The 12,729-nt window shown below is 40.3% G+C and overlaps 1 protein-coding gene across 1 annotated transcript in view; it reads right to left on the reverse strand.

Annotated features, from left to right (window-relative positions):
• Positions 1–10,388: 10,388 nt before the first annotated feature.
• The window catches only part of LOC139758477 (CD63 antigen-like), a 34,984-nt gene continuing 32,643 nt past the window's right edge, over positions 10,389–12,729 (reverse strand). The window contains exon 5 of the mRNA XM_071679950.1: positions 10,389–12,644. Within this exon, the coding sequence (XP_071536051.1) occupies positions 12,579–12,644 (66 nt within the window). The 3' untranslated portion in view covers positions 10,389–12,578. The remainder of the gene's footprint in view (positions 12,645–12,729) is intronic.

Below are 12,729 nucleotides of genomic sequence, written 5' to 3' on the forward strand. Positions count from 1 at the left end.
TCCTTCTTTTGGAAAAAAAAAAAAAAAAAAAAAAAAAAAAAAAAAAAATTGTTTCTATTTATTAAACTATTTACAGTTATGACCTCCCAGCACTGTAATATCTCAGTTATGTACTTTGTCGAATGGCTGCCTAAAGTAAATAAGTTATCAATTACTATCATTAATCATAAATGTTTATGGCATTTAAGAGCAACAAGGATAAAATAATCAAATACTTAATATATAGATAAACTTCCATGACTAATACTACATACCACCTGGACAGCTTGTGTACCACTGTCAGTTTGGAAGAAATGCCATGGAGGAGTTGCTTATATTATTGTTCCTTTTAATATTCTCTGCATACGACTTGAAAGATTTAGTGCATTGTGAACCAGGACCTCAGTAGCTGTCAAGTTGTACTCATCTGACCAGTTGGCCATTCCTGCTCAACACATAAGACTACCACATTCTGTCCACAAACATACGATTTCTCCTTGTTACTCATAACACTTTACAAGTCAACTCACAGAATTCATTCTTTGATTCTTCGTAACTCTAGATTTTCCTGCAGAGTGCTATGTGCTAGCGCTGCCTTTTGGCAAAATGGTAGGAGCAACACATATAAGAGACAGGTTGGGACATCAGGTTAGAGCCTATAGAATCTGCAGTACAGTTGCCTTCTGTTAGTGCCATGTTGAAGGTGAGGTAATAAAAAGCTAAGCTGCAGCACTGGAGTTAACAAATAATGAAAACTTTTGCTGTGGCCACTTCCTTGAGGGAGTTCCCCAAGGGAAGGGGCATCAGGGATACAAATAGACACGAGATTAAAACTTTCTCTCCAACCATGTTTTACAATGCCCCCAAAATTGACTTTTCTTTTAATTTGTCAAATCTTACACCAACCACTTCCTATTTTCACCATTTCATTATCCTAAATTTTTACCCTCTAAAACTAGATACACATCTTGCTACATTTTCTCGAGCACTGGTCACAATCTGCCCTTATCCTGTATTACCAACCTTAAAAACTTCAAAATTCTGACAGAAATTAGGAAATTATCATTCCTTCAAAGACACATTTCAAGAAAATGCCACATAATCCCCATCTTCAGCTGTACTCTAGATTCTTTCTTTCTTTCATACTATTCGCCATTTCCCGCATTAGCGAGGTAGCGTTAAGAACAGAGGACTGGGCCTTTGAGGGAATATCCTCACCTGGCCCCCTTCTCTGTTCCTTCTTTTGGAAAAAAAAAAAAAGAGGGGAGGATTTCCAGCCCCCCGCTCCTCCCCTTTTAGTCGCCTTCTACGACACGCAGGGAATACGTGGGAAGTATTGTTTCTCCCCTATCACCAGGGATAATATATATATATATATATATATATATATATATATATATATATATATATATATATATTTTTATATATATATATATATATATTATATATTTTATATTTAATAATTTAATTTGTCGCTAGACTAAATCCCCCGCGGGGTTATAGCGAAGTAGCGCAAAGGGAAACCAGGAACGAAAGGAAACGGGCCTCAACCAACCCACATAACACATGTATATACATACACGTCCACACACGCAAATATACATACTTATACATCTTAACGTATACATATATGTATACACACACAGACATATACATATATACACATGTACATAATTCATGCTGTCTACCTTTATTCATTCCAATCGCCACCCCGCCACATATGAAATAACAACCCCCTCCCCCCTCATGTGTGCGAGGTAGCGCTAAAAAAGACAACAAAGGCACAATCGTTCACACTCAAGTCTCTAGCTGTCACGCAATAATGCACCGAAACCACAGCTCCCTTTCCACTCCAGGCCCCACAGAACTCTCCATGGTTTACCCCAGACGCTTCACATGTCCTGGTTCAATCCATTGACAGCACGTAGACCCCGTATACCACATCGTTCCAATTCACTCTATTCCTTGCACGCCTTTCACCCTCCTGCATGTTCAGGCCCCGATCACTCAAAATCTTTTTCACTCCATCTTTCCACCTCCAATTTGGTCTCCCACATCTCGTTCCCTCCACCTCTGACACATATATACTCTTGGTCAATCTTTCCTCACTCATTCTCTCCATGTGACCAAACCATTTCAACACACCTACTTCTGCTCTCTCAACCACGCTCTTTTTATTACCACACATCTCTCTTACCCTATTATTACTTAGTCGATCAAACCACCTCACACCACATATTGTCCTCAAACATCTCATTTCCAGCACATCCACTCTCCTCCGCATAACTCTATCCATAGCCCACGCCTCGCAACCATATAACATTGTTGGAACCACTATTCCTTCAAACATACCCATTTTTGCTTTCAGAGATAATGTTCTCGACTTCCACACATTTTTCACCGCTCCCAGAACTTTCGCTCCCTCCCCCACCCTATGATTCACTTCCGCTTCCATGGTTCCATCCGCTGCCAAATCCACTCCAACATATCTAATACATTTGACTTCCTTCAGTTTTTCTCCATTCAAACTTACCTCCCAGTTGACTTGTCCCTCAACCCTACTGTACCTAATAACCTTGCTCTTATTCACATTTACTCTCAGCTTTCTTCTTTCACACACTTTACCAAACTCAGGCACCAGCTTCTGCACTTTCTCACACGAATCAGCCACCAGCAATGTAGCATCATCCCCAACAGACTGCATACTTGCCACTCTTTCCAAAACTCTTGCATTCACCTCCCTAACAACCCCAACCATAAACAAATTAAACAACCATGGAGACATCACACACCCCTGCCGCAAACCTACATTCACTGAGAACAAATCACTTTCCTCTCTTACTATACGTACAAATGCCTTACATCCTCGATACAAACTTTTCACTGCTTCTAACAACTTGCCTCCCACATCATATATTCGTAATATGTGTGTGTGTGTGTGTGTGTGTTGATATGCATATATGGGCGTTTTAGATATCTGGGAGCGTATTTGGCAGCGAATGGAACCATGGAAGCGGAAGTGAGTCACAGGGTGGGTGAGGGGGCGAAGGTTCTGGGAGCGTTGAAGAATGAGTAGAAGGCGAGAACTTTATTCTGGAGAGCAAAAATGGGTATTTTGATCGCCGTTTCCCACGTTAGCGACTAAGAAAGGCCACATCCACCCTCTAAACGTCATGTGTAATGAACACAAACCACAGCTCCCGATCCACATCCAAGCTCCAAAGACCTTTCCATGGTTTACCCTAGACGCATCAAATGTTATAGTTCAATCCACTGACACCACATCCACTTCAGGATAACACATTATTCCAATTCACTTTATTCCGTGCACGCATTTCACCCTACCGCATGTTCATGCCCCTATCACAATCTTATTCGCTTAATCGTTTCATATCCATTTTGGTCTCACCCTCCTTGTTCCCTCCACTTGACACAAATCCTCTTTGTCAACCTTTCCCATTAATTTACTCCCTATGTCCAAACCATTTCAGCATATCCCCTTATGCTCTCTCAACTATACTCGTCTTACCACATTTCTCTATTACCGTTTCATTACTTGCTTGATTAATCCACCTCACACATCCACCCTTCTCCATACAGCTTTATCTACAATCCATGTCACGCATCCTTATCATATGGTTGGGACTACTAAACCTTCAACATAACCTCCCCCCCCCCCCCCCCCCCCCCGAGAATGATCTCTCCACATTCTTCAGCGGTCATGGAAACTTTGCCCACCACCAACCCTATGGCTCACTTCAGCTTCCATTCGCTACCACATGCACTTCCATTGTTTCTCGACTCAAAACTGGCATCCCAGCTAACCTATCCTTCAACCCTGCTACACCTAATAACCTTGTTTTTATTTACTTTGACTCAACTTCTACCTGTCACTCATACTTCCACTCAGTCATCAACTTCAGCAGTTTCACTCGAATATACCACCAGTGCTGTATCATCAACAAACAGCAAACAACTTCTGACTTCTTAGGTCCTCTCGTCCCATACAGACTACACACTTGCCCCCATCTCCAAGACACTTGGATTTACCTCCCTTATCATCCCATCCATAAATAAATTAAACAACCATAGTGACATTGAAAACACCTGCCGCATACCAACCTTCACTTGAAACCATTTACTCTCCTCTCTTCCAATGTGTACACATGCCTAACACCCTTAACAAAACTTTTCACTGCTTCTAGCAGCTTTCCTTCCATACAGTAAATTCTTAAGACCTTCCACAATATATCTACATCCACCCTATCATATGCTTTCTCCAAATCCGTAAAGGCCACATACAAATTTATCCACTTCCCTGAATATTCCTCAATCATTCCTTAAGCAAACTGATCCACACATCCTCTAGCACTTCTGAAACCACACTGCTCCTCTCCAATCTGATGCTCTGTACATGCCTTCACACTTTCAATCACTATTCTCACATATAAAAGATACTCTACGAACTTACACCTCTGTAATTTGAATACTCACTTTTATCACCACTTGCTTTAAACAATGGCACTAAACATGCACTCTGCCAATCCTCAGGCACAAGATCCATACATACCTGAAAATACTAATTAACCAATCAACAATCGTCACCACCTTTCTCAGCAAATTCAACGGCAACAGACTCAAGCCGCCTTCCCACATTTCATCTTACACAAGGTTTTCACCACCTCTTTCTCTCTTCACCAATCCATTCTCCATATATCACTTTGCATACCAACCCGACCTAAACACCATACATGTGCCACCCTACGATCGACCTCACTCAAGTGCTTGAAAAATACTCCAGCTCCTCCCTAATTAGTCATTACTTGTTACCACCTCCCAATCTGCCATTTCACCGGATACTATTTATATTTTTTTTTGCACATAATAACCTTCCAAATCATCATCTTATTCCCCCTAAAGTTTACAAATACTTGATCATCCCAACTTTTATTTGCACTCTTCCTCAGCACCTGCACCTTCCTCTTGATCTTCTACCGCTTTCTCTTATACATCTCACAATTATATGAACTCCCTCCTTGTAACACACAAACGCCTTCTTTTACCTTCCACCAGCAAGTTTACTTCAACCCACCAATCAATACCCTTTCTAATCAGACCAACTTTCATCTCTCGTATGCCACATGCATCTCTTGCACAATCCAGTACTGTTTCCTGAAATAACTCCTCACCCACATCCCTTGCTTCATTTACTCGCATCTTTTACTGTTCTTCACTCACTCTCTCCTGGCATTTCTTCAAAGCCGGGAAAATAGCTTGTCTCGCTTTAAATAAGCTGCCTATTTTGCTGACTCTAATATCAGCATGCCTATTTTGCTAACTCTAATATCAGCATAACTCTCAGCAAAACCCTAAAGCATTAAGGAGCCTTGCTTCCAAACCTTCATTAGTAACATAATAGAAACATGTTTTCTCCATTTCATTTACCACCATACCAAAGATTAATTCAGCATAGTAAAATAAAAATTTGTTACACTTATGCTTCGTTATATTTACACATGGAGTTAGCTAATGGGATTTTAGCTCCCTTCCTGGCACTACCTAGCTGACACAGGAATCAGCGACTTAATAGCCAGCCTCACCTTACTTTTAAGTCTTCTTTCTTTTCTCTTAAACTATCCGCCATTTCCCGCATTAGCGAGGTAGCGTTAAGAACAGAGGACTGGGCCTTTGTGGAATATCCTCACCTGGCCCCCCTCTGTTCCTTCTTTTGGAAAAAAAAAAAAAAAAAAAAAAAAATTGTTTCTATTTATTAAACTATTTACAGTTATGACCTCCCAGCACTGTAATATCTCAGTTATGTACTTTGTCGAATGGCTGCCTAAAGTAAATAAGTTATCAATTACTATCATTAATCATAAATGTTTATGGCATTTAAGAGCAACAAGGATAAAATAATCAAATACTTAATATATAGATAAACTTCCATGACTAATACTACATACCACCTGGACAGCTTGTGTACCACTGTCAGTTTGGAAGAAATGCCATGGAGGAGTTGCTTATATTATTGTTCCTTTTAATATTCTCTGCATACGACTTGAAAGATTTAGTGCATTGTGAACCAGGACCTCAGTAGCTGTCAAGTTGTACTCATCTGACCAGTTGGCCATTCCTGCTCAACACATAAGACTACCACATTCTGTCCACAAACATACGATTTCTCCTTGTTACTCATAACACTTTACAAGTCAACTCACAGAATTCATTCTTTGATTCTTCGTAACTCTAGATTTTCCTGCAGAGTGCTATGTGCTAGCGCTGCCTTTTGGCAAAATGGTAGGAGCAACACATATAAGAGACAGGTTGGGACATCAGGTTAGAGCCTATAGAATCTGCAGTACAGTTGCCTTCTGTTAGTGCCATGTTGAAGGTGAGGTAATAAAAAGCTAAGCTGCAGCACTGGAGTTAACAAATAATGAAAACTTTTGCTGTGGCCACTTCCTTGAGGGAGTTCCCCAAGGGAAGGGGCATCAGGGATACAAATAGACACGAGATTAAAACTTTCTCTCCAACCATGTTTTACAATGCCCCCAAAATTGACTTTTCTTTTAATTTGTCAAATCTTACACCAACCACTTCCTATTTTCACCATTTCATTATCCTAAATTTTTACCCTCTAAAACTAGATACACATCTTGCTACATTTTCTCGAGCACTGGTCACAATCTGCCCTTATCCTGTATTACCAACCTTAAAAACTTCAAAATTCTGACAGAAATTAGGAAATTATCATTCCTTCAAAGACACATTTCAAGAAAATGCCACATAATCCCCATCTTCAGCTGTACTCTAGATATGCAACCATAATTTCGTCTTCTGGATACTGTTACAGGAGGAAATAACTCCATTCCTAATTCATGGAATGGTACAAGTACATACAATTTCCTAACAACATATGCTAACTCTAACCCCAGTGTGTTCATTTAATCATGAAATTCAATACACAACTTTTTTTCCTTTGCAAAAAATGTTGAGTAGTCACAAGCCCTAATAATCAACCACAGAGTTAAGCAATAAGTAAAAGATGAGGCAGACTGGAAAGGAGAGAAAACTGATCAAGGTCATAGATATTTCAAGATGCTCGACTAATCCTCAACACAGAAAACACATCTGATGCTAAATCATTTCCCAAGCGTCATAAGTATTCCTAGTCTTGATTAGTTTTTTACCTCTCCCAGTAATTTTTAAGTGTACCCAGACCCATCTTCTTGAGTAATCTACAATACACTCTACATGACCACACCATTCTAAAAACTTCCATCCATGTCTTTCATTGTTCACCACCACATACCCTAATCTTCATTTTCTATCTGCACTCCAAATTCTATCTACAACAATAATGCCTGTTACCTTCTGGAACTCCCTCAAGGGGGTGGCTACAGCAATAGTGTCTCCATAACTAGTGAACTCCATTGACACTCCACCTTTTAGTGCCTCAACCTTAACAGTCCACTGGCTGAGTGCAAGTCTAGTGGTGTTTGTAGAGGCTAATAACCCAACTAAATAATACTACTACTACAAACTCAATCATTCTTAATATTAATCTTCATTATCTATATCTCTAATAACGTTGATATGCAACTTATTCTTTACTGTTATCTCAGTATACATACCTTAACCTATAAAATGTGTTTCATATTTCTTCGTTCAAGTTGGGATAAGTATTATTTCATGCAAGCCTCTTATATGCTACACATTTTCCTATGCATCACATTCTTTTGCATTTTCGTAATTTTTTCTCTTGCAAGGCAGCTAATTCTCAGCATGAAGTTTTATCAGTACTATCCACAATGAACGGAGAACAATGGTACTAACAACTTTGCAAAGTGAAGATTTGTTTAAAAGTTACTACAAAACCAGTTTCGAATTATTAGAGTACCTACTTCAGATATCAATAACTTGCTAATCAACATCTAAATCACACAAGTTTATGATTATCAAGATTGAAACTAGGATAACCCAGTCTTGCTTTATTGTAAGAATACCTATTAAAAGAGAAAGGTGCAAGAGGTGAAAAAGAGGGCAAATGAGAGTTGGGGTGAGAGTATCATTCAATTTTAGGGAAAATAAAAAGATGTTTTGGAGGGAGGTAAATAAAGTACGTAAGAAAAGAGAACAAATAGGAACATCGGTGAGGGGGGCTAATGGGGAGGTAATAACAAGAAGTGGTAATGTGAGGAGATGGAGCGAGTATTTTGAAGGTTTGATGAATGTGTCAGATGATAGATTGGCAGATATAGGGTGTTTTGGTCGAGGTGGTGTGCATAGTGAGAGGGTTAGGGAGAATGATTTGGTAAACAGACAAGAGGTAGTAAAAGCTTTGCGGAAGATGAAATCCAGTAAGGCAGTGTGTTTGGATGGTATTGTGGTGGAATTCATTAAAAAAAGGTGACTGTGTTGTTGACAGGTTGATAAGGATAATTAATGTTTGTATGACTCATGGTGAGGTGCGCAAGGATTGGTGGAATGCATGCATAGTGCCATTGTACAGAGGCCAAGGGGATAAAGGTGAGTGCTTAAATTACAGAGGTACAAGTTTGTTGAGTATTCCTGGGAAATTATATGGGAGGGTATTGATTGAGAGGGTGAAAGCATGTACAGAGCATCAGATTGGGGAAGAGCAGTGTGGTTTCAGAAGTGGTAGAGGATGTGTGGATCAGGTGTTTGCTTTGAAGAATGAATATGAGAAATACTTAGAAAAGCAAATGGATTTGTATGTAGCATTTATGGCTCTGGAGATGGAATATGATGGAGATGCTCTGTGGAAGGTATTAAGATTACATGGTGTGGGAGGCAAGTTACTAGAAACAGTGAGAAGTTTTTTATCAAGGATGTAAGGCATGTGTACGAGTAGGAAGAGAGGAAAGTGATTGGTTCTCAGTAAATGTAGGTTTGTGGCAGGGGTGTGTGATGTCTCCATGGTTGTTTAATTTGTTTATGGATGGGTTCTTAGGGAGGTGATTGCAAGAGTTTTGGAGAGAGGGGGAAGTATGCAGTCTGTTGTAGATGAGAGGGCTTGGGAAGTGAGTCATTTGTTGTTCGCTGATGATACAGCGATGGTGGCTGATTCAAGTGAGAAACTGCAGAAGCTGGTGACTGAGTCTGGTAAAGTGTGTGAAAGAAGAAAGCCGAGAGTAAATGTGAAAAAGAGCAAGGTTATTAGGTACAATAGGGTTGAGGGACAAGTAAACTGGGAGGTAATTCTGAATGGAGAAAAACTGGAGGAAGTGATGTGTTTTAGATATCTAGGAGTGGATATGGCAGCGGATGGAACCATGGAAGTGTGAGTCACAGGGTGGGGGAGGGGACAAAGTTCTGGGAGTGTTGAAAAATGTGTTGAAGGCAAGAACATAGGGTGGGGGAGGGGACAAAGTTCTGGGAGCGTTGAAAAATGTGTGGAAGGCAAGAACATCATCTCGGAAAGCAAAAATGGGTATGTTTGAAGGAATAGTGGTTCCAACAATGTTATATGGTTGCAAGGCGTGGGCTATTAGAGTTGTGCGGAGGAGGGTGAATGTGATGGAAATGAGATGTTTGAGGACAATATGTGGTGTGAGGTGGTTTGATCAAGTAAGTAATGAAAGGGTAAGTGAGATGTGTGGTAATAAAAAGTGTGTGGTTGAGATAGCAGAAGAGTGTGTTTTGAAATGGTTTGGTCACATGGAGAGAATGAGTGAGGAAAGATTGACAGAGGATATGCGAGTCAGAGGTGGAGGGAACGAGGAGAAGTGGGAGACCAAATTGGAGGTAGAAGGATGGAGTGAAAAAGATTTTGAGCGATCAGGGCCTGAACGTGCAGGAGGGTGAAAGGCGTGCAAGGAATAGAGTGAACTGGAACGATATGGTATACTGGGGTCGACATGCAGTCAATGGATTGAACCAAGGCATGTGAGGCATCTGGGGTAAACCATGGAAAGTTTTGTGGGGCCTGGATGTGGTAAGGGAGCTGTGGTTCCAGTGCATTATACACGACAGCTAGAGACTGAGTGTGAACGAATGTGGCCTTTGTTGTCTTTTCCTAATGCTACCTTGCGCGCATGCGGGGTGAGGGGGTTGTCATTTCATGTGTGGTGGGGTGGCGACGGGAATGAATAAAGGCAGCAAGTATGAATTATGTACATGTGTATAATATATATGTATATGTCCCTCAAAGGTCCAGTCCTTTGTTCTTAACGCAACCTTGCTAATGCGGGAAATGGCGAATAGTATGAAAGAAAAAGATGTTGAAATGTATAGGTATGTATTTATATGCACGTGTGGACGTGTATGTGTATACATGTGTATGAGTGGGTTGGGCCTCTCCTTCATCTGTTTCCTTGCGCTACCTCGCTAACAGCGACAAAGTATAATAACAAAAGGAATGCTTAACCATGATCCACAACAATGTATAAATATCTTATTTTATTCATGTCACAATACACAAGCCATGCAAAAACCATGGCAATTTCAAAACCTAAAAAGTCTGAACATACATTTGTCTGACAAAAATCATTTCAAGGCCTATACTTTTCTGTATCACTTACATTTATCTGATCGCTGTGTGCAATAAATGCAGGATGCATTCTTACAAGAGATTAAGGTGTCAAACATATATTCATCTTTATTTGCTTCGTATTCAAAGAGATTATCTACAGGTAATATCCATTAAACTCCTATATGTATCTTACGCGAACATGTTTAAATATCTTTATTTAATGCCTCATGATTTTTTTTTTTTTTTTTTTTATACTTTGTCGCTGTCTCCCGCGTTTGCGAGGTAGCGCAAGGAAACAGATGAAAGAAATGGCCCAACCCCCCCCCCCCATACACATGTACATACACACGTCCACACACGCAAATATACATACCTACACAGCTTTCCATGGTTTACCCCAGACGCTTCACATACCTTGATTCACTCCACTGACAGCACGTCAACCCCTGTATACCACATCGCTCCAATTCACTCCAATTCTTCTTCCACACACTTTACCAAACTCAGTCACCAGCTTCTGCAGTTTCTCACATGAATCAGCCACCAGCGCTGTATCATCAGCGAACAACAACTGACTCACTTCCCAAGCTCTCTCATCCCCAACAGACTTCATACTTGCCCCTCTTTCCAGGACTCTTGCATTTACCTCCCTAACAACCCCATCCATAAACAAATTAAACAACCATGGAGACATCACACACCCCTGCCGCAAACCTACATTCACTGAGAACCAATCACTTTCTTCTCTTCCTACACGTACACATGCCTTACATCCTCGATAAAAACTTTTCACTGCTTCTAACAACTTGCCTCCCACAGCATATATTCTTAATACCTTCCACAGAGCATCTCTATCAACTCTATCATATGCCTTCTCCAGATCCATAAATGCTACATACAAATCCATTTGCTTTTCTAAGTATTTCTCACATACATTCTTCAAAGCAAACACCTGATCCACACATCCTCTACCACTTCTGAAACCGCACTGCTCTTCCCCAATCTGATGCTCTGTACATGCCTTCACCCTCTCAATCAATACCCTCCCATATAATTTACCAGGAATACTCAACAAACTTATACCTCTGTAATTTGAGCACTCACTCTTATCCCCTTTGCCTTTGTACAATGGCACTATGCACGCATTCCGCCAATCCTCAGGCACCTCACCATGAGTCATACATACATTAAACAACCTTACCAACCAGTCAACAATACAGTCACCCCCTTTTTTAATAAATTCCACTGCAATACCATCCAAACCTGCTGCCTTGCCGGCTTTCATCTTCCGCAAAGCTTTTACTACCTCTTCTCTGTTTACCAAATCATTCTCCCTAACCCTCTCACTTTGCACACCACCTCGACCAAAACACCCTATATCTGCCACTCTGTCATCAGACACATTCAACAAACCTTCAAAATACTCATTCCATCTCCTTCTCACATCACCACTACTTGTTATCACCTCCCCATTTACGCCCTTAACTGAAGTTCCCATTTGCTCCCTTGTCTTACGCACCCTATTTACCTCCTTCCAGAACATCTTTTTATTCTCCCTAAAATTTACTGATAGTCTCTCACCCCAACTCTCATTTGCCCTTTTTTTCACCTCTTGCACCTTTCTCTTGACCTCCTGTCTCTTTCTTTTATACTTCTCCCACTCAATTGCATGATGATGATATGCCTCATGATGATATGCTAAAAAAAATCTGAAGGGATTTATGTATGTAACATACATAAATCACAAATCCTTCACCCAAGCACAATCCTAACAATGTAAAAAGTCATCTCCCATAAATAGCACATAACTGATAAATCAACATACTCAGAAAAAATGAAAGATGGAGGAAAAATAACCACAATGTATACTTAGTTGCTGGCAATGGTTCCACTCTACATGTAGCTGACATGGATAGGGATAACGACAACTGAAACAGTAATTTCACACTTTTCAACTTCTTTTGTCATGTTGGATTTTCATGACTACAGTCTATTTTCAAAATAAGTATGTAAAAGGAAATTGTGACCAGCTTTTCTATGGCATTTACAATGTACTGCAAAGCCTCAGAACCAGGTCCAACATGACAGTAATCTTCGCGACAGTTTACAGGATCTCGTAACGCTCCTTCACTGCTCTGATGAGGCAACAAGACATCCAGATCCCAATAATCTGCAAGAAAAGGACACAGTTTATGTCATATCTATATCTGATGGAAGAGGGTACAATGCTCATTAGTTCACTTTTAAACATTCCT

Source organism: Panulirus ornatus, chromosome 30, assembly GCF_036320965.1.
Source record: "Panulirus ornatus isolate Po-2019 chromosome 30, ASM3632096v1, whole genome shotgun sequence".
In the NCBI taxonomy this organism is placed as follows: Eukaryota; Metazoa; Arthropoda; class Malacostraca; order Decapoda; family Palinuridae; genus Panulirus; species Panulirus ornatus.